At 45.9% G+C, this 25,217-nt stretch overlaps 1 protein-coding gene across 2 annotated transcripts; it reads right to left on the bottom strand.

The window, feature by feature from the left end:
* Window positions 1–2,550: 2,550 nt before the first annotated feature.
* On the bottom strand, window positions 2,551–25,186 carry mrtfba (myocardin related transcription factor Ba). Of its 2 annotated transcripts, none has more exons than XM_080517125.1 (17): window positions 25,067–25,186; window positions 19,207–19,300; window positions 16,465–16,705; window positions 12,713–12,778; window positions 12,465–12,520; window positions 12,299–12,374; window positions 11,260–11,421; window positions 11,000–11,172; window positions 10,771–10,899; window positions 10,396–10,643; window positions 9,678–9,849; window positions 8,591–9,592; window positions 8,370–8,477; window positions 8,125–8,274; window positions 7,883–8,017; window positions 7,686–7,809; window positions 2,551–6,859 (listed from the first exon to the last, which is right to left on the bottom strand). In XM_080517125.1, the coding sequence occupies exons 3-17, from the start codon at window positions 16,616–16,618 to the stop codon at window positions 6,327–6,329; spliced, it is 3,288 nt and encodes a 1,095-aa protein (XP_080373251.1). In that variant the 5' UTR covers window positions 16,619–16,705; window positions 19,207–19,300; window positions 25,067–25,186; the 3' UTR covers window positions 2,551–6,326. The 2 variants fall into 2 exon arrangements, with proteins under 2 accessions (XP_080373251.1, XP_080373252.1); XM_080517126.1 differs by having other exon boundaries at window positions 7,686–7,746.
* Between the last annotated feature and the right edge of the window lie 31 nt (window positions 25,187–25,217).

Raw genomic sequence — 25,217 nt, 5'->3', positions numbered from 1 at the left:
GCAACTGTATGTCATCATCAGCGAGGCGTCCTCTGGGAGGGAGCGGCCCGGTCCCACGCGCTCGGCACAGCCGCGTGTAATAATCGCGTCTCCTCTACTACACGGCAACAGCGCGGCTGGTAAATAAACACGGGCTGACCTACATCGCTGCCCGGAGGAACGGAAGCGTCGTCACGGCTCGCAGATGCGGCGCTTCGATAGGCCGCCGCTGTCCTGAGGGTTACGCAACGGGCCTCCGAGAAAGCCGCCGTCAAAGGTCTTGTGTTGTTGGCTTTTGATCCACGAGACCTCTGGACTTATGGATCAGCTCGTGAAGTGATCTTGCTACATAAAGTCTATTGCGACATATAGTGTTTAAATGAATCATGAAAGAATCAATGTAAAGAACGAATTGAAAAGTACAAAAAAAAATGCCTGTTCCTGGACCCAGAACTTATGATGTGTTGTTTCAACAGCTGGGTGATGATTGGCCGTGTCATCATGACAACAAACAAGTAAATTAATCCTAACCTGTTTTACTAGTTTAACAAGGGTATGAAAAGGCACGTCAGCATGACGGTGAAACATCCAGGTTTCCTCCTGTTCGTCTGTGAGGTTTTATATGATGAAGAAACTACATGAAAAAGATAAAACCTACCAAATGATTTTCTTGACAAAAAATATTTATTGGAAATGCACGTAAAAAAGAACACACACAAAAATAACATTGTAGTAAAAAGGATTTAAAAATATTTAATATATAGATTTAGTTTGATGTTCAAAAGTAAAACGTTTTTTTTTTTACTTAACTGAGCATTTATACGCTCGCACACTGACATACTGGCGTCGCCGTGTAAAGACACATGAGACCCTTTTTTTCTTTCAGTCAGGAATTGAAGCTCATTAACCATCGATGGCTGCGTGAGTAATACCCTGACAGGTGGTGCACACACACACACACACACACACACACACACACAGACATAAATTAATTGTCTGGACTTCTTACAGGCCCTCTTTGTCTCATGGACACACTGCATTCCCCAGACCCCCAGTCTCCCCCTGGCCCTGACCCGTACCTTAACCTGAGTATAAAATCAGCCCTGAAACCACATTGCAACCTTTAAATACATTTAACTTTGTGGAATCCTGCCTTTGTGCTGGGTGGAGGGATGCTCCACACGTCTGCACACCCCCAGTTTCATCACACCGCAAAGACCGAAATGCAAAAACACACTCAGTGGGACAAGCAGGAGCAATTCGATCTGTAAAATAAACCTGATGGCTGGATGATGGATGGATGGACGGAGGCCTACCACTGCAGGACTGGTGACGTCATGCTGATGGACCGATCAGCTTTAAACCTGACCTGCAACTTTACTGTGCAGCCTGACCTCTAGTGGTCATCTGCTGCATCAACACACACTGATTCCCTCTCTCTCTTGCCTTGTATCCAACACTATAACACTATATTTATTCCTCTCACTGTCACTCTTGGGGTTCAGACTTCAGCGCCAAAGACACATTAAAATCCAGAATAGTTTCCTCAACCAACTGAATTGATTGAATTCAGAATGAGGTCACGGATAACATTCAGCAAACACACTCCTTATCTGCTCATTAGTTACAGTCAGGCTTTAGGATTCGCCCACACCGATATACTGTGTTTGTGTTGAAATGTAGGTCAGACGTCATCTGCGCCGTCCACGTTATGAACTGGCTTCAGGCTTTATTGATGCTGTGGCGGCTGGCGACCGTCACACGGGGCCAACTGCCGCATTTCACAGTGGCGCGAGCCGGAGCGCCGCGTGCTACCACAAGCTTTTATTTTTGGATGAGTAGTTACGTATGGAGTGTGTCTGTGACCTTTGAACTCTTTGCCAGCTCATGGAAGTTCCCGTGACTTGTGATTCGTCACATCCTTAAAATGAGCACATTTTGTCATATTTAAAGGCACTTGCAAGACTTGCAAATTTAAAAAAAAAAATGTCAACCTGAGCAGAGGAGATGCTCATTGAATTCCACCTATAGCAGTTTAACTCTTTATATCTTGTTTCCTGCAAACTAAATTTATTAGATTTTTCTTAATAGTTTATGTATATATTAAATCTGATCAAATGAACTTAGAAACCTTCATTTAATCAATGTACAAATAAAGCAGGTGAAATTAAACATTTTAAGTTGTGTATTCTAAGTCATCTTCATAAAACACACAAGCTCTTCAGTTATTAGTATTTTAATGAGATCAATCGTAGTTTTTCTGGACGGGTTCACTAGACTCAAGATGAATCCGTTAAAACCACTTGTTTCAGCAGCTTTGGGATAAAGTGGAAGATACAATCCACGTTACTGATGATAAAAGATGAGAAAGGTGCAGGGAAGATGTTGACATGATGAATAAAAGTTTAACCAGCAGTTTGTTTTCCCAACATTCATAGGGAGAAATCCGGATTAAATAAATAATTGAAGGACAAAACTATGAATAATCTAAAAAACACTTTTCCCTCTAATTGAATAGATTAAAACATAAGACTGTTCTATTAAATACAACGCTGAGACCTTCTCACAGTCCACCAATGTTTTATTGACACATAAAAGCATACAGTACTTTATATACATCTTTTGGAGTATTTACAAAATAGAGAGCCCATGGATGTCACACATGTAGAAAAATATGCATTACATCTATATAAATATGTACACAATGTGCAAAACATATGGCGTTACGAACGAGAGGCGTGGCGTGAGTGGAGAGGATGGGGGGGGGGGGGGTGACCTCCACCGCTGGGATATGAAAACATGAACGGATAGACGGCAGGATTCAACATACAGTACATCAAAGGAGCAGCTGGTATTGCTTTTAGCCGTCCTCGTCTGGCCCGTACAAAATAAAAACATTTTTAAAAAGCCCCTCAGCAAAACCAAAACCACACAGATTCATCTGAACCACTACTAAACAATTGTTTTTTTAAAAGAATGAATACAAATGTAATAATGTGAGAAAAAAAAAAAACTTCTGCTGTCATGGCGACACGTGAAAGGTCGAAGATAAAAACAAGACGCTGAATGTTGTCAGTTAGTGACAGTTAAGGAGCTAAAAAACGTTTAAATCAACTTCCTGCAGATGAAGAAGAAACTTTAAAGCAACATTTTCTTGATCTTTTGCCAAACTTGTTCTTCATTAAAAGTAACGTGCTACTGTCTTACAAAAGTGGATACATGAAAAAGAAAAGCAGAATTTCAACGTTTTTCATCTTGAGCAGATTATTGCACTTCATATGGAGGAAAACGACAACTTTTGAGTCTTCAATAAGCCTCACTTGATTTTAATCTGGAACGGACCCAACGTGGTCTGACGCTGCTGATATGTGGCACTGAATGCTGGTAATTTGACACCAGCATCACTTCCTCGCCATCTGGAGCTGTGCTTTAGCAGCCCGGCACACAGATACATTTAACTTTAAAGCTTTAAAGGGAACATTTCAGGTTTTCTTCGCAATCCTGGTGGCTCTTCATAAATACAGCTACACATTGGTGACATTTCAGTAACTCCAGAGTGAGGCTGGTGTAAAATTACATAACTTCTGTATGTACTTTTTTTTTTAGTGCATATGGAGAAAGTGCAAAACAGCTCAGTGGACATCGTTACGCTTAACGTTTTTCAGTTAGTTTATTTGAATCATTTATTGCGACCTGGCCAGACCACACAGTGGTGAAGTGTTTCGTGCTCTCACCTCACAGCACCAGGGTCCGAGGTTTGAGTCGGGATTGGGTTTGAGGGCTTTTCTCCCTTTAAGGATAATTCAAGTTTCCCCTACATTCATCCATAATCAGCTTGGATAAGCTCTAGTGACCCTAAATCGGCGTAAAAGCTCTTGTAATTTGACACCAGCCTCATCAGTTACTGATGCATTTAACTTGATAATCAGTCAAGCTCTTATTCATTGAGACCAATGAATGACGAATGAATGACCACTTCAGATAGTGAAGGAGAGTCGTAAAAAACTAGAATCGGTCAGTTTTCCTTCACGTCCTGAATCCAGATGAACTGGACGCCAACTTTCGCCGCGTAAAAACTTGGGAGTCGGGGAAACTCGACATTAAATGATGCGACGAGGTGAAGCTTGAAGGTGCAGTTTTAAAATCTAATTTCTAAAAAGACAATCATGATGTCATCTGGCGGACACGTTGTGCTGGAGCTAACTAGCTGACCAGCTAAAGCCAACCTGTGCAACGTCGTCCAGCAGCAAGTTGCTTCCATTAAAATGGAAACGATGTTTGTGACTGAAGACAAGTTGCACAGCTCTGAATCAGCTGGCAGAGTGTAAATGTTGGGGTGAAACAATGGGGAGCAAGCAGCCGACACAAGCAGGTGTGGGTGTGTGTGTGTATGTGTGTGGGTGTGGGTGTGTGTATGTGTGTGGGTGTGTGTGTGTGTGCTCATGTTCTTGCAGCTCCACATCAAACTGCAGCTGATGAGCTCAGGCCTGAACACAGTGAATCAGTAATATACATGCAAAAGACCCCAAAAAATATCCACTGTGTTCAGTTTTATCTTCTAGAAGTGTTTAAAGTGCCACAACTGAAGAAGAGAGGAGCCCTCTAGTGGCCGGGGGCGTGTACTGACACGAGAGTGGTTCAAACTGGTTTCACTGACGTGAAACGAGACATCTTGATGAAGCCAGACTGAATTCAAACTGTAAAAACCTGGCAGGAACAGGCTGCAGTGACAAAATAGTAACTCACTATTCTAAAACAAACATGTGCTCGAAGGTGTGTGTGTGTGTCTGTGCGTGCGTTTCTGACTGCAGGACAAACAGTAAAACAGTCATCAGGAGCCTGTTTGAAGACGACAGTTTGGAATAGTGGCGAGCAGATGAGTCGTTTTCAAGTGATATTTAGTGGAAATTCTTCAGACGACTTCGAGCCGACGGTTTGGAAAAACAGCCGGAGCTCCAACGGGAGTACAGTCATGCACACGGAGACACGGAAGAACATGCAAAGAGACGAGAGGACACATATACACACACGCTTCATTCAGTCGCACGCTCACCATGTCAGGAGACTTGATAACTTCCCATCCTGACACACACACGTAAACACACACGAGATATAAAGCTCATCAGACATGTGTAGTCCTCGATACAAGTTGCTGCACAACTACTCATGGATATGCGTCACAAACTGCTATTTGTTCCCTTTCCACTTTTTGTTTCCTGTCAGTTTGATCATCTGAAGAAGAAGAACAAAAAAAAAAGCTGCCAACTTTTTAAGTCCTTTTTTTTTTTTCTCAATAATTTTAAAAAGTACATTCAGAATAAGAGGCTTGGACAACTGCGGCGTCCCCGGCAGAGACCGGAGACACGATCGCGACCTTACTAAAGCCTTTTGGTTTTTTTTGTTTGTTTGTTGTGTTGTCAGCGTTTTCACATTTTGTTTTGAGGTGAAGGAGTCGGATCTCTGGGCCTCTTGTAGTGCATAGCTCTCACACTGAAGGAGGAGCTTTACTCCTCTCGTCCAGTCATTGGTTGATCAGCTTGACCGTCGCGTGGCACGGCGGGTCCGAGGGAAAACGATCACGTCTGACATCAGATGACGGTCGGCGAACATCCAGAATCCCTTTTGCGTCGACTTGGCTTGTTGACTGATGGGTGGAGGAGGAACACAAAGACGTGACGCTCCTGCATCTCGGACGCGCCGAGTTGAACGTCGTGGACGTTTCGGTGGAAATGGTCCGAATCTGAAGCTGTGCCGAAGCCGCGTTGTTGTAATCTGTAATCTTGATTGCGAGCTTGTGTGGCACAGTCTGCTCCGGTGGAACGGAGGCTTCAGGATCCTGTAACAGGTCGAGTCTGAGCTCCGACAGTCGGGTGGCTGTTTGAACCTCCGGGACACAGAATCAGCTGGTCGCGGCCGTCGGCGGCTCTCAAGGCTCTCTGGTGGAGAGGAAGTCCTTGTCGTGTGGTTTGAACTGTATTTACAAAACGTCCCGTGTGCTAGTCTTCATTTGGTTCGGTCTCCTTGGCTCTGTAAAAACGATTGTTAAAATCGGGGGGTGACGGTTTACGATCCCTTTAAGCGCGATACTGTGAGACCACGGTCACGGAGGACGTCCAGCCTGAAAGCATCGTCCTTTAAAGCTGTGCAAACTGCTGCTTGAAGCAGCGGAGTGGCGGGAATATTACAGATGGTCAGCGATGTGGCGCGGACACGCCGGGCCTCCTCCTCCTCCTCCTCCATCCGCTCCTGGTTTGAAATGGTGAATCTTTCTGAGGCCGTCCACCACCTCCCTTTAGTGTCGGCCGCCCTGCTGAGTCCTCCTCGGTCTCCGCTCCGGGGCCCTCCCGTCAGTCCCAGTGCAGGTCATGCGTGTCCAGGAAGTCTGTGGGGATTCCCAGTGGCGTGAGCATGCCGGCGGGACCCGGGGGCATGGTGAGGTCCAGCCACTCCATGTTGTCCAGCGCCGGGTCGGACAGGCCCATGTTGAGGGACGAGGGCGGCGAGGAGTCGCAGAAGGACAGGTCTGACGTGTCCATGGGGGAGTACGGCTGCTGGTCCATCAGCTGCGCCTGCAGCTCCTCCATCAGGCCCTGCGTGCGCGGGTCTGAGGCCGGCGGCGTGTCGGCCAGCGTCGTTTCCAGGAAGGCCTCCAGCTGATTGTCCGTGGCCAGGGAGGACAAGGGGGGCAGGGAGGACAGGGAGGACAGGCCGGCCAGGCTGGGGGTGATGAGCGAGCCCAGTGTGGGAGGCGGGGCCACCTGGACCTGTGGGGGCGGGCGGGTCAGGACAGTGTTCACCGGCAGGGTGGTGATGCTGGCGGTGACGGGGAGGGACTTGGTGAGAGACACCGGAGGATCCTGCTGGATGAACGGAGTGATTTCTGGAGGGAAACAGATTAAAAACATGATGAAGACAAAGGATTCAGCCAGTTTGAAGCTTTTTAAGGGCGATTAACTGAACATAAAATGAAATAAACTTCTTCCTTCACTTTAATATGAAAATAACGAGTGACAACGCATTGTAAACAAAGGAGCGGGTGCTTCGTCATGTTGCCACCCACCAACAACAATAATAAACAAGCTGGAGAGCGGCCTGAGTGATCATGGTGCCTGAAACACTCCAGTTAATTATAAAGGCAGACAATATGGAACTAAATGAAAAAAAAAAAGACAAAAATTTCAGTGATTTCTTTGTGATTTCTTTGTTTGAGTCAGAAGTGTTTACTTGAAGGCAGGTGCTTTTTCTAGTATTTATATTTTAAACTGAACATTGTTAATGAAAAAAATAATCATATTTGTTTGAATCAAATCATATAATTTCAGATGTCATTCGGAATTTGCATGCAAGCATTACTGTGAGTGGATCTTAGCAAACACATTTAAAAAAGAAAAAAAAAAAGAATTAAAACACAAGTCAAATAGCAAAATCTGTCACAAAAAATGTCACACACCACAACGCAAATTTGATCGTTCTATATCGTCGCTGCCGCCTATTTGCTTACAAACACTCTGCATGTCAAACATGACCGACAAAAGAGAAGAAAATAGCCAAAAGGCTAAAATCAGGAATAACAAGTCCAAATCTGTTTTCATCTCTGCCGTCATGCTGAGGCAGCTGCTGTGTGGGCGCCAGCGACTTCAGTGTTTTCCTGACACATGAACGTCTTCATCTGGCTCCGACTGCCGTCACTGTGCGTGCCAAGTTACCTCCGCTCTCTATGAGGATGTCGAATAAGTCATCCATTTGCTGGCTGGTTGCTGTGGGAACCTGAAAAAAACAACAAAACAAACACACAAAAAAACACGGAAAGGCATTAAAAGACTTTGTTGGCTTCGTCACCATGTTGAGCACCTGAAGATGAATGAAAGATGCAACAGCAGCTCAATACCTGTGTGAATCTCACCTGTGAAATGTTGTTGATGTGCAGGTTCCGGCTCTGTTTGACAGCGTCCTCGTAGCGGGGAGGTTCTCGAGTCTTGGGAGGCTGAGTGACCAGCGAGGACGACTGCAGGATGAAAGCAGGTTGCGGAGAAGGAGGCTGGAGGGACAAACACATCTTAAAATCGAAAAAAAAAAACCCCAACAACTTTGAAATGCCCTCAAAAAACATCCCAACCTAATCAGACGAGAAGAAATGAGTGATACCTTATTGAGCAGTCCGTTGGACATGTGGTGGTTGGGTGAAGCCCGCGGGGAGATGCGGTTCTCTGGAGAGCTCCTCAGTAAACACCGAGGGTGCCTCTCCGGTCTGTTGTGGTTCTCCACACCAGTAGTGTTATTGCACATAGTCAAAGTCTATCAGCACAAATAAAACAAAACAAACAACAGACTGTTAATTGTTTTGTTGCTTATATTTGATCGCTCCGATTGTCAGTCATGTTCTGTCTGACCTGTAGCAGCGGCTGCTGACTGGAGGACATCTCCATCTTAGTGGTCTGCAGCTGAGGAACTGAAGCTTGCACCAGGCCTGGATTTGAGACTGTAGCCTGGAGAACCGGCTGAGATCGTGAAGGGGGAAAGGTTTGTATTAGTGACATCGCAACCTGCTTCACAACAAACATCCAGCTTTGTGTTTGGGCCATTTTGTCAGGAAGTATCTCCGGGCTCCTACCTGCAGGCTGACGGTGGTGCTCGGCAGCTGGATTGCAGTGGCGTTGTTGGGTAGTGACACCGGGAGAAGGATCTGAGTCCCCACCTGGCCGGTGGCGGTCAGCAGAGTCTGGGGCTGCCCAGACGTGGTTAACAAGGTCTGCGGCTGGCCCAGCATTTGGGACATCCCGCCCGGGTGGCTGATGAAGAACTGCTGCAGGCTGGGGACGGCGGGCTGCGTCTGCAGTTTGGGGCTCTTCTGGGCCGGGGAGAGCAGCTGTGGGCTGGCGCTCGCTTGGCGCTGGGTTTGAGGCTGCATCTGTGTAATGAGCTGGGTTTGGGTCTGGAGCTGAAGCGGCTTGCCCGAAGAAACGGTCACGTCCTCCAACTTCACCACGGTTGGCAGAGAGGCCGTCAGTGCCTGGGAGCCAAGCAGAGAGTTTCTGATGGAAGCGTTGGTAGAGGAGCAGTTTGACAAGACGGTTCCCTCCATCTTGACCACATTGGAGTTGAGGGCAGAGGGAACGGGGCTCATGGTGGACACGGTGGACAGCTTGGGGGATAAAGTTGCAGAGTCGGCTGTGCCTTGACCCCTCTTCTCCACCTCCAGCTGCATCTTCAGCTCTTCCACCAACTTCTGCTCCTGCTCCAGCTTCCTCATCAACTCCTCGATCTGCCGCTCCTTCTCGTGCAGCCTTCTGTCCTTCTCCTCGGGGACGCGGAACGACAGGAAGGGCTGTTCAGGCGGAGCCTCGGACATGCCAACGTCCTGCTGGCAGGAAGTGGGATCAGGAGGAACGGGAGAGACGGGCGGTGTGGCGCTCATGTTCTCTGGAGCCACCTGCTGGACTGGGAGGATAATGGAAGGCGTGGTGACGTCCATCTGGAAGGAGGAGAGAGTGGCCGGAGAGGGAGCGGCGGAGCCGGGACCGTCCTGAAAAGGCTTCAGCCGTTCGATCAGGTCGGTCTTTGTTCCTGACACAGGGAGTCCGCGCAGCTTCAGCTCCAGCTTCAGCTCAGCTACCTGGAGAGAAATTAAAATACAACCACGTTAGCGTTTACGTGTTTTCCACTAGAGCAAGAGCTGGTAGAAATGGGTTTCCAAGCACCTTCATCTCCTCCAGGTTGGCAGGCAGGACTCCCAGCTTGCGGTTGGAGAGCGAGTTGTTGGGACGAGCAGGAGCTGGGGGCGGAGGGGGAGGTGGGGGCGCCGTGGGAAGGGACACCATAATGGATGTGGGGAGGGTGGTGGTGTTGTTGTTCTGACCCTCTGCCACGGGCCTGCGAAAAGAAAGAAGCAAAGAAGTTTGAGGTCACCGTTATTTCAGGACGTCGTCGATGCCACTTCTGTATCAGGGGAATATGAAGTGAATAAAGAGGAAGACGGGGGGGAGGGGTAGAAACGGGGTAGGAGGACAAAGAAGATTATTGTGTAGATAATTGGAGTGAAAGAGAGGAAACAGAGGAAATCTGTTCCGAATAGTGAGGTAGGACCACAGGATGGCTGGTCTGCTCCCGACGAAGCCGGTTAACTCAACGAGAGTGAACATGACAGCAGGACATTTATGAAAACAGCAGCTGGCGAGCAAACATCCTGTTAGATATTAAAATCAGTACAAACTGAAACGTTATTGGAAAGAAGCTAACAGCCCTCATGATTCATAAAAAAAAACCCAAAAAACAATTGTTGGCTACGTTGCATAGATAAAGAGTAATGAAAGCCAGCCTAGATTGTTCTCGGTTTTCCAAATCAATAGAACACCGATTAAAACATGCGTCCAAATATGACTGGTTCTTCTATCTGAAGAAACGGTTTTGGACACATACTTGAGTGGAGCTGGTAGAATGGTCTGGTAGTTGTAGTGCTGCTGGTGCTGGCTGAGTATCTGCAGCTGCAGGAACAGCTGCTGCTGCTGCAGGAGTCGGGCGTACGAGGAGTCCATGGGCGCCTCGCTGGCTTCCTGCTTCTGGTCTGGGGGAACATACTGGTGGTACTTGAGCTTCTTCACCCTCGACTTTGGTTCTTTGCCCTTCTTGCTGCGACTCTTCTCTGACGGGGCTTTGTGCTGGCTTTGCTGTCGTGTGTGGGAGACATGAACAAATCAGTCAGTGGGGGGGGGGGGGGGAAGGAGGGTGGGGGGGGGGGGGGGGGGGGGGGGGGGTTCATCTCTTTGGAAGGAGGACTAAAAGCATTGTGCCAACCTTCACCAGCGTCGGGCCGGGCTTTGGGGGAGTTGCTGTAGTGACTAGCGGAGGAGGTGGGATGACCAGGCGGCTGACTGGCTGCTCAGCAGTGGTGATGATTTTCATAAAGTCAGGCGTTGGCAGGGGCTGCAGAGGCACAATGAAAAAACACTTAAATAAAAAAAAAAAAAGGAGAGAGAATACGTCAAACTACAGAAAACAGAATAATCCCTCCTGTCTCTCCGACCTGCAGCATGGGGGTGGGGATTGGGATTTGTGGTGGGCCTGGTGAGGGCGTCTCTGGTAGTCTGACATCTCCTGGTGAGGGAACAGAGCTCTGGGACTCCTGGCTGGCCGGCTGCTCTGGGGACAGCGCGTCACTGCTGTCTTCATCCAAAACCTTTGTGTAATTGACCTGGCCTGCGGGGACACAACCGTGGAGGTTCATCACCGTTTTCCCAGTAATACAGGATTCACAGGGCATACAGATTCACCATCACTGATTACCGATGATGGCCTCTTTAAGGGTGGAATCCACTGGGAAGATGTTTTTCTCCACCAGCTCCATGGGACCGGGTCTCTGGGCGATCTTCTCATTGAGGTTGTCAGCCAGCCGGGCCCTCTTCAGCTTCATCTGAGTGGCTTGTAGGGACGGCTCAGCTCCCGTCTCTGAAGAACAAGAAAGATTGTGTCGTCTATTTGTGCCATGTGTGGCCCTTTAGCTCTGCTTGACCGGCCCTCAAGGAGTCGCTAGGAAATCTTGAATACATCAAAATCACTGCTATTATTGGCTTTATGAAGTCTTGGTTGGGTGTAGCACCTTGTTGCAATTGTTATCAGTCAAACTTGGTTTTTCACAATGGATAAAAAACATGGTTTGTAAGAGAACATAGTTCTTGTTTATGGAAAATAAAAAAAAAAAACCAAACATTTCAAGGAAAACACTGGACTGAAAAGAAACATGACGCAGAACAGTGGTAGCTTAAAAAACAAACAATTGACAAAAAAGAGACCAACAGATTCTGATTAATATATAAATGTTGTTTAGCAAGTGGTCGGAGGGGCTGATGGCACAGACCGGCAGCCTCGCTTCCGTCAGTCTGCCCCGGGGCAACCCAGTATGGAGTGAATGAATAATGCAATGTAAAGCCTCTTTGACTTTCCAGAAAAGCACTATATAAAACCCATTGTATCATTATGTTTAAGCCCTGTTGATTTTTCATGTAGTTGTTTGGGAAATTAGTTGGCCAAACGTGATCCATGTGCTGTGTTTGGTGGAGATCACGTCTGGAATGTTTCAAACATGGCGGGAGTGCTGGAAACACCGAGCCACCGAGACAAAGCCAAGACTTTAAAGATGATTAAATTCAAACCTGGTATGCTTTTTGTTTTGCTCCTTTGCTTTTGATAGGTCGTGGACGAATTAACAATTGAGGGAACGTGGAAGGCCTGTTGAGTCTGTTTGTTCTCTATTGATCCAAAAGAAACAATGAAAACCGTTTTTAATACAAGCGTCTGCATTGTGAACAGGTTGGACTCTCAGTACCTTGCAGGATGTGCATCCTGACCAGCTCGGCTCGCTCTGGACGGCTGCGGATTTTGTGCTTGAGGAAATTCTCGGTCTGGAGGAGAGGCCACGGACAGATCAGTCATATTTGATACTTTCCTATATCAATTAGGTCATGATCACTTTCCAACAACGTGTGGCTCACCCTTGCTCGCTCCAAGCTGCGAATCTGACCGTGGAAAGCTGCCGGGCTCTTCAGAGCTGTAACACACAACAAATACACGAAAGCACAAGTTTAAACAGTTTTACTCGCTGATGTCGTCACCCAGACCACTTCTAAAGAAAGAAAACGTGTTTATTATTATACCATTATGAGCAGTATTCCCTCTGTTATCATTTACCCACCCACACCCAATCAGTGGGTGACGGACAGCTGGCAGTGGCGTTACTCACGTGGCATGATGCCCTGCTCCACCAGCTGCTCGCGGGTCCGTCTCTGCTGAAGCCTTAACTGCAGCACTGTAAGCAAAATAAGGGGGGGGTGAGATGAAGCAGATTGAAAAAAAAAAAAAAACACCACTGCAAGGGAAAATGACATCAAACTCCAAGAGGTAGGTAACCACAGACAAATCCCTCCTGGCTTGATACATAACTCATATCCTGCTCTCGAGCCATGAGCCTGACGTCGTACAATAACGTCATTCTTGAAGACGGCTCCTCGGGCGCTTCACGCTGAACACCCGCTCTGAGGCTGATCCTTCGCACAGCTGAAGCAGATCTCTGGTTATCTTACCAGCCAACTATGTGCTTGCAGCGGTAGATGCACACAGAGGTGCAGGGCTCGTTGGAGAAGCTGCATCAGGTACTTTATACACTTCAGGCTGAGTCAGAGAGTATTTCAAGGAGAAAATTATCAGATTTTACTTCATCAAAACTTCAGGCGTCACTTTGACATAAGCTGCTGACGGAAAAAGTATCTAAAAATCTACCCGGCCAGAATAAGCAGGCTTCTCTCTTAAAATCTGAAACACAAGTACCTATGATCTAAAAAAAAAAAAAAAAAAAACCTGGAACACAACTAGCACTAAACTGCATTGGATGCATTTATTCTCAGCAAACACAAAGCACATAAATGGGAATGATTACCAAGATGAAGTCACACATTTATGGGATTGTTATCAACCCTTTCAGAAACTAAAGAGAAGCTGGTGATGATGTCATCCTGGTTGAATCGGGAAAACACTGGACATTAACAAAGAAGACGAGTGCTCACCTTCTCGAGCTGTCTCCACCTCCATACTGTGGCTACACCCTTGCTCCCCCGAGCAGTCCACAACACAACTGGGCATTTGAGCATTTGAACGGTTTTGGGCAGTGAGAGCAATAATCTATCTGTCCTGTACTTCTTTATCCCTCCCCAACTTTTATGTTTATATTACAGGGCACTACCTCCGCCTTCCCCTCTACTCCTACTTCCCCATCTCGCTCTTCCCAGCTGGGATGGGTTACTCTCTCGCTCGAGGCGATTCCACTCGAACGCGGCCAGCTGTAGAGTGCTAAGCCGGTTCTTCGTACCTGCCAACCGAGTGTCTTACTCAGCAGATACTTCTTTACCATGAAACCGAGACTGTACCCTCGATATAACAGGTATTTTATTAGTCTGATGTGACTCTGTTCGTGGGTCTGGAACACAGAAGTGTCGCGCCGAGGAGGGGGTTTAGGTTTCCATGAATTAAACACTGCTCGTGACTGCACACACTTCTCCATTCACAGAAAAACGATGTGTCAAAGCGCACAGTAAAATACAAACTCGCACGCACCAACAGGAAACAGCTGGCCTCGCTCAACCTCACATCTTTAGTTTGCCTCAACCCTCGGCCGCCTTTCCGTCACGGCCAAACATGCTGACAGTGACAAATTCGGGCCAACGCTTTCTTTCAAGAACGCTGATGACATCAGATCGCAAGCTGTGCTGCACCGCCGCATGAAAAAAAAAAATATAGTGACATTAAATGCGATGACAAGCATAACTTCCTGATGAATACTGCATCTGGAGTTGCCCGCAGAGCTGCGGTCAAACATTCACTTTTAACGTCACCAGTCTGGAGGAAAAGATGGAAAAGATCTGCACGTGTCGGAGAGGAATTAGCGAAGCGGAGCATCGTGGAGCTCTGTTAATGGGCCCGCAGGTGATTCAGAGGGACTTCCAGTCAGCTGCATTGTCCTCGGGTTCCTCCGGGAAATGCCGCATCGCTTCACAAACACTGGCCGACCTATGACCTCGGCAGTCCGAGGAGCAAGCTGGATGACACGGACGAGCTGTTCCGGCACGCACAACTGGGCCAAAGGCTCTCTACACTCTCAAATCCATTTCCTGTCTCAAGCGAGACGGTTTTACCAGAGTACACATGAGGAAGGTATAGTTTCAATTTATAGAGATGAATTATTTAATTGATGAATGTCTGATAGACGATTCCTCTTGAAAACAAACACTTTGACTCACTTCAATGTAACAGTTCTTTCCTCTGAAGCTCACTACTGAACACAATGTTCCTCTTTGTTTAAACTTTAATGTGCACCATTCTCACGGAGAAAGACATGGCGTGTCGAACATAAGGCATGCAAGAGTCTCTAATCTGAAGCATTTCATTCCAGAAAAGTAACCTGGTGCTACTGTGAAATGAGAAAAGTTGATCATTTTCATGCAAACTCAAAAAAATCTCAAAAAAGCAAATGAGTGCAATTCCCAAATTTTGCACTTTTGCATTAATACACCCCCCCCAAAAAAAACCCTTTTCTTCTTTTTGGAAGACAAGAGCACTTTCAGATGCTATAAACACTGTCAAAATAGTTTAAATGTTTACAGAGAAACACATAGAGAACTGTGTTTGTAAATTCTATGCGTCACTTCGACCTTTGGCTTCTTTGACTTTGCAGATTTCTCTAAAGTACACAGACATGTGGACCTTCAGCAGGGTTGTACTATCCAGACCTTACTAGGTAAACATCCCCCAACAGTCCCCTTCATCAACAGGCGACACAAGAATAAAGCTGAGTGACCGGGACTTGTGTCAGTTGAAGAAGACAGCCAATCAGAAATGAGTCATTCCTATCAATGACAATGAGTGAAGATGTAAAAATGTAACGACAAGTTGATGTTTAAAAAAATACTTTCCTATTGAATTGTCAATTACGAATAAATATCTTAATAGGTTGAAATGATTTCCTTTTCAACCCTCTGTGACTACGTTTTACTACACGGGCTCAGTTCATTTATTGTTGTAACGTTCCCTCTTACTGGCCACATTCTTATCTCTGTTTCAACAAACTGCAGACAGCCGCTCTCTGTGCTCCTCTCCTTCCAGACTCTGACTTTCACACAATGTCGGACTCATTCCTGCCTTCGTGGCAGACAGATTAACACCTGCATGATAAAAAAAAAAAAAAAAAAAAATCAACACAAAAAGAAGCCAGTCTGCGCTTGACAAAGCGATGTGGAAAGTACGAGGTGTGCGTTTGCACTGGAGGGGATGTGACAGAAGCCGAGATGATGAGTGGATGCTACTACTGTTGACATTCCACACAAGTTTTCCACAGTCGAGACGTTTTACTGTCTTCTCCTGGAGACGACAGCAGCATGACAGCATAATAAAAAAAAAGCCAACAAACACTCAACCCAGTGCGTTGACTTAAACAGTCTGCATTTTCTCAACTGCTTTCAGAAAAAGCTTCTCATTAATGCCACTTGGACTCGATGGGTTTATCTGATCAAACTCCGATTAGGAGCGGGCACATGTAGTTATTACGCATAAAACCTGTTAACTGCGCAGCCATCCATCAGTGTCAGACTCATGCAGCTGCCAAAACAGCAGTAACACTGATGGTGTGAAGAAGCTGGCCCGCTGCCTGGTGGATTCCTTCAGGAGCTGGAGGCCTTGATTTACAGCACGTTTGAAACTCATCGGATGATTAACTGAGCATGTGCTTGTGTCGGCGCATAAATGAACAGCACGTGTGGGATGTCTTATAATCACAAAATGACACTGGAACTATTCCCTACAATAATGTCCATACCGACTGGATATACTTCACCTGATACGAGACTCAAATGGTAGAAACGGAAGAGAAGTGAGAGGAAAAGCGCTCTTGTGATGCTACAGAAGCAGACGATCGGTTCAGGTGAAGTGGCCGCGCCGTCTAATTACCGTTTTTGCGTTCGTTGAGAGGAGGCAGGCTCTGCGTGGGCTGCAGCGACAGCTCCTCCATCTCGTGGGTCACTGCCTCGCTCTGAGGACTTGGCACCAGCAGGTTTGACATCCCACAATCCCCCCCTGCTACGAGCTGCCCCTGGGGCTCCATCCTGCCTCAGGAGGGGATCCGGGAGGCTGAGAGGAAACTGCGACCGGTCTGGCTCGCCGTCGCCTTTCTGTTGTGTCAATCTGCTACCTGTGAGGAAACAAGAAGATTTTTTTTTTTTTTAAGAAATGAGGAGGTGGGGAAGAAAACCATCACTCGATGATATTTTGTTGGCGTTTCCTCAGAAACACAAGCAATTCAGAGCAATCATCACCATCATCCTGTTGGTATGACTACTTCACCCTACTGGTGAGAGTGGCATCTGGAAGAGCTCAGTCCCAACCCAAATTATTCATTAAACAGGCCCGGTTGGCTATTATACTGAATAATGGCCTCAAACCGCTGCTGCGCAGAAACAACGCCAGTTTGTGCATGAATGTGTTCTCTGTTCAGACAGGCTTCATAATCTGGAGTATGACGTTGCTGTGGCGGTTTCAAACAGAGGGAACGGAAACATTTCGGGGAGCAAAACAAACACTTGAGTATCCATGGCTTCCCGGGAGTCTGCTCGGTCTGTACGTGCATGCTATTTATCGCTCTGCAGCGGCAGCCACATCGCTCCTCTCTACCAACCATCCTGATGTGCTGCTTTTGGCCAGAAACCACCCGTATCCTTACGACTGCCTTCAAGTCCTCACAGCGGGAAATGGACCACATCTACCGGGCTAAAGGACATGCAAAAGATTCCTTTGTTCTTCATATCTAACATGGCACTTCAAAACCAGCAGCCCTTGTGTTTTGGCAAATCCCTCATGACAGAGCCATCGGCCTCAACGGTGAGGCATCAAGTATGAACACAGGGGTCTGTACCAGTGATTCAAACTGGGCCATGTTGAATTTGGCTACTGCTACAAAATCCCCCCTCCACTCTTCAAAAGTTGGCTCCTGATCCAACATCACTTTCTGGCCCCTTAATGGTGATTAAATGCCACTAAAATGCTGCGCTGCAGGCATGATTCAGGCCTTGATGGTCAACAGTCAAACCTCAGTGGTTTCCTCTGACAGAACAGCAGTAAAAAGCCTCTATCTTTAGAAACTTAACCACTTTCGGCTCTTGCAAATGCTTCCTAAAGGTTATAATTAAACATCCTCCACTGTGAGGTCTTTTTTCTTTTAATTATTTGCGTGCTAAATTTAAAACTGACAAGCAGCGACTCTCGCCTTGTGATCATCATCACGGAGGTTAACCTTCTTTGGGAACAGGACACTGAATATTAAATCATTCCCTTTTCCCCCCCTACATAACAGATATCCTTCCTCTACCTAGGCACAGTTCATACGACAATATTGTCAAGTGAAAATGGAAAACAGCGATGTTGAAGCCACTGAAAGGCGTTATTAGAAAACACTTTCAAGGTGGGATAATTCGAAAAAGCTTGATGTTCCAAGTGAAAACGCATGGTTCTGACCTTTTCCTCTTCGAAAACAATGTCCTTTTACACAAAAACTTCAGAAATGCTGAGAATGATACAGTTTGCATTCCAGGTCACGAGCTGGCACTGTTGGTTGCTTTTGTAATGAAACCACACACACATGCAATGGTTTCACTGTGGGAGCCATTTTCAAAAATTGTGTTTCCAGTGGCTCGGAGCCCCGTTGTCATGTAAATGGACCCCCAAAAGTTTTGCCGTTTTCTCTTCATGTAAATGGGCCTTTAATACTTCTTAAGTCAGGCGACATGGTGAAATTGGCTCGAGCAACCCTGGTTTTAAAAATACCATTACTACATGTCATATGTTTACAATTGACCATTTCTTATCCACTGCCTTCAGGAAGGAGACTCGTCAGATGTCTTTACAATTCCACGCTCCTGCTATTGGACAGGACCCAGTCTTGTGTCTCGCTGGTGGTACAAGTTTAAAAATGATCACTGCTGAAAAGTGAGGAGAGAACACTTTGCATGGCAGATACTTTGCCGTTGAGTGAAAAGGCAGACAATTAATGGGTCTGTTGGTTTGGCACGCTCTCCACTGCACTGGACTGAGATCCTTTCAAAAGGCTCGTCTGGATGGAACTTTGAAAAAAACCAAACTATTTACACTGTTTTGATCTCCTGGCCATGTGCATTGTCATTATGCACAGACCCACCACAACCATCACTCAACACTAACTGTCTTCATGGGAAGGAAAAATACTCGCCTTCACGGTCAGAATCGGTAAGCACCTGACAGTTCAACAGAGAATAAAAGCCTCTGTATTTTGTAAGCCAACGCTGTAACGCACTCTTCGTTTCTAAATTTTATCTCCGTGTGTCCATGTGTCTTTTAACTGTCGCTCAACCCAATTTAGTCAACTGCACTCTCCCAGGTGTGCCAAGAAGGAGGGTGGATTTCAAATGTATTTTCATCAAATACGTTGAAGATAAACACATAAAAAGCACATCTGCTGTTTAGTGGGAGCATGTGACAACGAGACGGGGTAATATATTTAGAGTTAAGTGCTGTTTTGTTCCGTGATGCTGCTTGTTAAAATTTTGCATCTCAGGCGCCTGGAGGATTAAACCAGCTCAGGTATGTTTGCATGCTCGTGTGAGTGAAAGGCTATGAGAAGGCAAAGGAAATGTCTGGAGGCTGATTGCTGGTAGTTCTTACCTGTTATAGCAGAAGATGGTGGCAAGAGGTGAAGAGAAGGGATGAGTGTGCACACTGCCGTCAACGTCACACTTAAGCCATCGAGTCCAACCTGCTGGGAGACAGAAAGGAACAGAGCATAAGCATCAATAGGACCGGGCTGTGATAATTAGTACAGTTGATGAAAATCCCTGATAAATACACTAATCAGACATAATGAAAGATGCCATAATGAAGTGATGCGTCTGATTCTTATCACCTGTATTTGGTTTGAATATACACCACAACAAATGAATAGTTTATACTCAGTTAATAGTGCAGCTATAAATTGGAAGATATCAGCCGTCCCGAATCAACGACAGTCAATCATTAGGACATCTTTGATCGTGGCTGAAAATCTGTGGTCTTCCAGTGAAAGGGGCCAACAGACACCCATCACTGCCTTAAAACAATAGTATAATACATCCAAATTCTCTGTCTACGTCCTTAACACAGCTCATCATTGCAATGAGCTGTGTTGTTATCTAAAACTGGATAGGATCACAGAGTCTCAGGGTAAATGATATCATAACCTGATTATGGCTGGCTGTCATCCCAGGTGTTAATATACCATTGTTAAAAAAAAACAAACATTGGATGATTTTCCAACTTGCAGTCTACTTGAAGCGGGATTGTACAGGTTACTGACTGCATGACATTTAAGCAGCCTTATACATGAGAAAAACATCAACTGGATTAACAAGTCAAGGAAGCGGATGATTAATTGTTTTGCCGAGTAATTACATGCATCCAGTACATACAAGGAACGCATCACTATCCAACCGAGAGAAACCTGTAGCTTTTAAGAAACCCTTCTTTTCCTCAATTTTCTTTTCTCTTTGAGAAAAACCTATGCCGATGGAGATTTGATTGATGAAAACTATTAGCCAGCAAGCAAATGTGGGAAAAATTATCCCCCGAAAAGGTGGACAGTTTTTTTTTTTTTTTGTCTCTCGTGTAGCACCAGTTTAAAGACGAACTAGCAGGGGGATCGATATTAAAAGGTCAAACAATGGAAAGAGAAACCACATTAGGGATCTGCTACTTGAATCTAATGAGATATCAGACTCACAAAACGAAGGGCTATTACAAAATAAGATGAAAACACACACGCGCGCACACACACACACACACCAAGTAGGAGTAAACAGCGACGCTGCTTAAATGAGTGTGTTTGAAGATGAGCAGAGAATGAAACAGACGATGAGCACCACTTAAAGGTGTCTGAATGAAACTGGCCGGCACTCGAAGCTGCATCAAGGTCTGAAAAAATGATGTTTACGGGTTGCAGAGAAAAAGCTGCAGGGGAGGAGGTTTATCTCCATACAGACAACAACAACTCTCTGATGTGTGGCGTCACACTGCAGTCGGAGAATGAGAATCAATCAGATGCACACAGAAGCTCTCAGGCCTCTTCAAGGTGCGTGCGGAGTATACGAAGCACATAACAAAATTAGGGCCGGGGGCGACGCATCAATTTACTGACAAACTGGATGATGCTGCTGTGGCGCATGTCTCAAATTTCAAACCGAGTTTGAGGACGTCAGTGTCTGAAATAAGGTTTTAACGTTTTCCAGGCAATACAAGCGTTTCAGCATTTAAATAAAACCGTGTTACAATGACAACTCGAACATTTAGAGCTTTGATTACAGTTTTATTATTAAAATTATGTATACTACTTGTGAAGATATATGTACTTTATTTCATATATGTGTCGTTTTTGTATTTTTGTTTTAGAAAAGTTCAGTGTTAACTTTTTGAAAACAATGTCTTTTTACACAGAAACGTCACAAATGCTTAAAGTGATGTCGCGAGCATGGTAGGCAATAAGTTGGTGCTGTTTTTTGTTTTTGAAATGAAAGCACACACACGAACACAGAACCATAAAACGGACATTCGTACGGACGGATAACAAACTTGGGTTGCTGTTATGGGTGGCTCAACTATAAAACTGCCAAGTCCCAGGAGAATATGGACCGAACAGACTGAACTCCATCATGTGTGGGTGTACACGATTTAAGGCAAAAGAAACAATGGCAGATGGACAACTAAGTGCAACAGAGAAAGCCAGCAAGGGCAGGGAAGAGCTGAACAACTGTCACGGCTGAGAGGACGCCGGGGGGTAAACATGGCCCGGACGAATCAAAGAGCAGATCCAGATGGTCGGTGCTGCAAGTTGTCCGGCTCCAGACTGCTATTTCAGTGGCACGAGGTAACAAGTACCATGAGTCCCATCGAATCGGTGACACATGTACTGCAGACACAGAGGCAGAGCTCAAAAGTAATACAGGCTTCGACAATACATGAACAGTCACCTCTATTTAAAGGGCTGAGCACCTGACTAATACGTCACACCAACAGGCAGACTGGGACTGTTATTCTGCTGCTGGGTGTGTTTGTTATTTTAAAACCAGGCTCCAACACAGGATCACTTGTGTCAATCAGGAACGTTGGTACTTTGCCGCCACAGAGATATCAACGACTGTAGCCGTCACATCCCTGATAGCACATAGCTGGCATCAGTCGGCTCTCGACATAACAATAAATGTTATTGAAGAGGGTCATCAAAAAGGAACGTGTAAATGCTATCAGAAATGAACAATCAAATGTTGCCGTTTGAGCTTTGTTAGAATAAAAAGTACAGAGAAAAAAAAAGTTCGAAAATTGCACAAATAACCTGCAACATTGATCGAAGTCAAACTAAAAATAAACAAACCAACAGCAAAGAAAGCCCAACAAAGAGGCCGACTTTCAAAGCTGTCGTCAGATACCAGCAGTCGGTGAAAGAGCCAAAAATACACCTTCCTTCGGAGATTTCTAGGTGTGACACAAACACTGCTGACACTCAACAGCTCTCAGTTTGTTGAAGGTTTTGAAATTACTTCTGTACTTCGAGGAGACCGATTGTCGAGCGGTGAGTTGTCGTGCACAGAGAAACAGATAAGGTGGATTGTTGGACGAGCAAAAAACAAAACACTGGCAGATGAGAAGTTAAAGCATACGGTAGGGTAATAATCTGAGATGGCATTTATGTGCAGGCTGGTGAGAGTAAGTTTTGGGTGTGCCTGTCACCTTAAGCTGTTCTCGTATTGCCATGAGAAGTTCTCAAATTCATGATATATTACAGTGAACATGTTGCAGAACAAATGAGAAAGACACAAGCTCAACATCCAACATGCAGGATTTAGGGTGGGAAATAATCAAAATATTAATCCAAGCTCAGGAAAATACATAAACGTTCTTGTTTTCACTACTTTCATTTTGTAACGGAAAGTATTGCAGGCACAGATATGTGCATCCACAGTAGGAACAAATGTGTCGGCATACTGACACAAAGAGGTCAGGGGTCAACGTTACTCTAAACAGGCCTGGCTGTGAGGAATTCGAGTGATACTCGGCACACTCACACACAGAGATAAAGGAAATCTACAACGTTGGTCTCAACAGCAGCAAAGCACTTCTTCCAAAACGAATAATGTTTCACTAGATCGGCTAATTATCCATCCATCCTGGCTTTATTCTCACTTGAGGCCAAAGCCTAATCCTGTCTAACACTGGGCAAACAGCACCACCCTTCCTCCACCGTGGCTCTCACAATACAATGTTTTGATGGAAAGAAATACCTGAAAACGCTTTCAATACTGTGACAAACAGGAGAGAAGCTAATATAAGACTCTGATGTATAGATATCCAACCAGTCTCAATCAGCTATTTGGCTCCTTACTGGACATCTTTATCCTACTTTCGTATCCATTACAATCTGATAACTCAGTTTCGGAAAAGTTGCATTGTCCCGGTCACTCCAGAGGCAAAGTCAAAGCTTGAAAACATCGTTGAGTAAATGGGGCCTAAAATGACAGTGGTGAGTAAATATTTCAGTAGGAAAATTAAAACAGTCCAACAAGCACTTGCAATATCTATGACACCAGCGTTTCAAGAAGTGGAAGCATCCAAAAATCTTCTTCCAATGCAACTAATTTCATAACGTATCCAATGACTGGTGAGCCGCAGCGATATTTATACCGTCCTTATTGAGTTTTTGACTTGGGTGCAGAGTGAATGTGTCTTTTTATCCCAGAAGTTTAACTTTCTCCTGCTGAACATCTTTTATCTTGTAATATCAACAGGAAGTGTTGTTACATAGATAGAGCAGATCACTGTTCACATAATCGCTGGAATGAACTGATTGTCGGTGTACGTGGAAATAAGCAAATTACAGAACAGAAAGACTTCCATGCAAACAGACTAGTCTCACTTTGAAGCAGCAGTGCTTTTTAAACCCTGCCTGAGAATCCAGATAGTAAATACTGAACAACAACATGAACAGTACAGTTTTGTTGTTCCTGCATCTTGTTAAACTGCAGTCTTTAATTAATCTGTGGGGTGGGCCTGTTATCTGGCATGACGGAGCAAACCGCACCTTTTAAAAGGCACACTGGTTTATTGTTCCACACGTGCAGTGAAACTGGCCTCGCAAATCAAATACGGGTTGAAAAGTGTGCAGCGTTTGAAAAGAAAACACGGCCTACACTTACAAAACGCACGCAGCGGGAGAACCTCCCCGCTGCCAAACTGCGGTTTGAGTCTGCACTTTTGTGGACCATTAATAGATTGCGTCTCAGTCCAACAAAAATGTCTGCTTTCATCCAGAGATAAGACAGAGATGAAGTCATCACTCCAGCCCATAGTGTGCTCTGTTCCCACAGACACATGCAGTGTTTTTTCCTTCCTGGCTGAAATGGGAGGTGGTTCCTGACAAGATCTGATCGAGAAAAGTACAAAAGGGCCAAGCAAGAAAACAAACAACAAAAAGAAAACGTTACAGATGAAAACTTCCAGCTGCTACTCAGTAAAGTCTGAAAGAGGAAGAGTTCAGCAATTAAACATTGTTGCACTAAGTGCTTATAAACATAAACACCGAGTGCCTCTATTACCCAGTTTCTTTTGCATTGAATTCGCTCCTGGCAGGAAGCTGGAAACCCCAGACTGAAGCGGTGAGAGCAGACAGTCTTTCTGCAAGCCGATACTGCAGTGGGAGGTTGAAATGAGCAAATCACGCATGGGATAGGAAGCCGTACAACCTTGGGGTGATTCGCTATCCCGTCCAGCCACACGCAGACGTGCTGGAGTGAATGCAGATAATCCAGGCTTCTCCCCCCCAGTGACAGACGGGCTGCAAAAGCACCACATCCCGTCGGATCTGCGTGAGTCACGCACACACCGCAGCGCGACCTCACCTTCCTCTCCGGATGGTTGGAGAGCAAGGAGAGGAGCACCACGGTGGTTGTGTAAGGGCAGAGGAGCCTCGTTACACGGTGGTTAGGGTTACTTTTGGAGGAGCCTCGTTACACGGGGTCTCCGGTTAGGATTACGAGGATGACACGCCGCCTGTCATGCTCTGCAATCCAGCAAATCATGGGCTCGTAAATCAAATCACTGGGCAAGTAAATAGTCCCTCGATTACAGAAACCTGACACATGTCCAAGCAGGTCTTCCTGGAGGAGGTAGTGATGTCGGTGGGCTCCTGCTGGAGGAGTTAGTGATGTCTGTGGTCTCGAGCTGGAGGAGGGTGGGTGTGGGGACAAGTTAAGACTGGCTAGCTCCTTTAACTTAAGTCTGACAGGTGAGTGAGTGACAGGCGTCTTGGCTGCTGTCACTTCGAAGAACTGGAAATGTATCTCAAACCGAGTGTACAGCCGTCTCCCGCCCGGCCTCGCCCCCCCGTGTCGGCGTGCACATCACGAACAACAACCTCCCCACATTTAACCAGCTAGCTCCGTGTAGCCGAGACGCGCTAACATGCTAAAAACAAGACAGCGCCGCCCCGGGGCCGTGCTCTTACCGAAACACTTGAAACCCGAATCTCTCCGAGCCGCGGTTCACAACGGGAAAGACACTGTCGTCGAAGGAATACTCTTCGGTGTTGGCTTTTGTCGCGCAGCGGTGAGATTGAAGTTTATTTCGCGGAGTAAAATGGCTGCGACTAGTCTGGG

Source organism: Blennius ocellaris (assembly GCF_963422515.1).
Source record: "Blennius ocellaris genome assembly, chromosome: 21".
Classification (NCBI taxonomy): Eukaryota; Metazoa; Chordata; class Actinopteri; order Blenniiformes; family Blenniidae; genus Blennius; species Blennius ocellaris.
Note: the sequence above shows the minus strand (reverse complement) of the source record. Positions and strands in the feature narration are given on the sequence as shown.

Excerpts from the sequence above, each read along its gene's own strand:
- mrtfba (XM_080517125.1), bottom strand. The coding sequence starts at position 16,618 with ATGGAGCCCCAGGGGCAGCTCGTAGCAGGGGGGGATTGTGGGATGTCA. Across the intron at positions 9,850-10,395 it reads ATTCTACCAGCTCCACTCAA|GCCCGTGGCAGAGGGTCAGA; the intron begins GTATGTGTCCAA and ends TTCTTTTCGCAG. Across the intron at positions 9,593-9,677 it reads CCAACCTGGAGGAGATGAAG|GTAGCTGAGCTGAAGCTGGA; the intron begins GTGCTTGGAAAC and ends ATTTCTCTCCAG.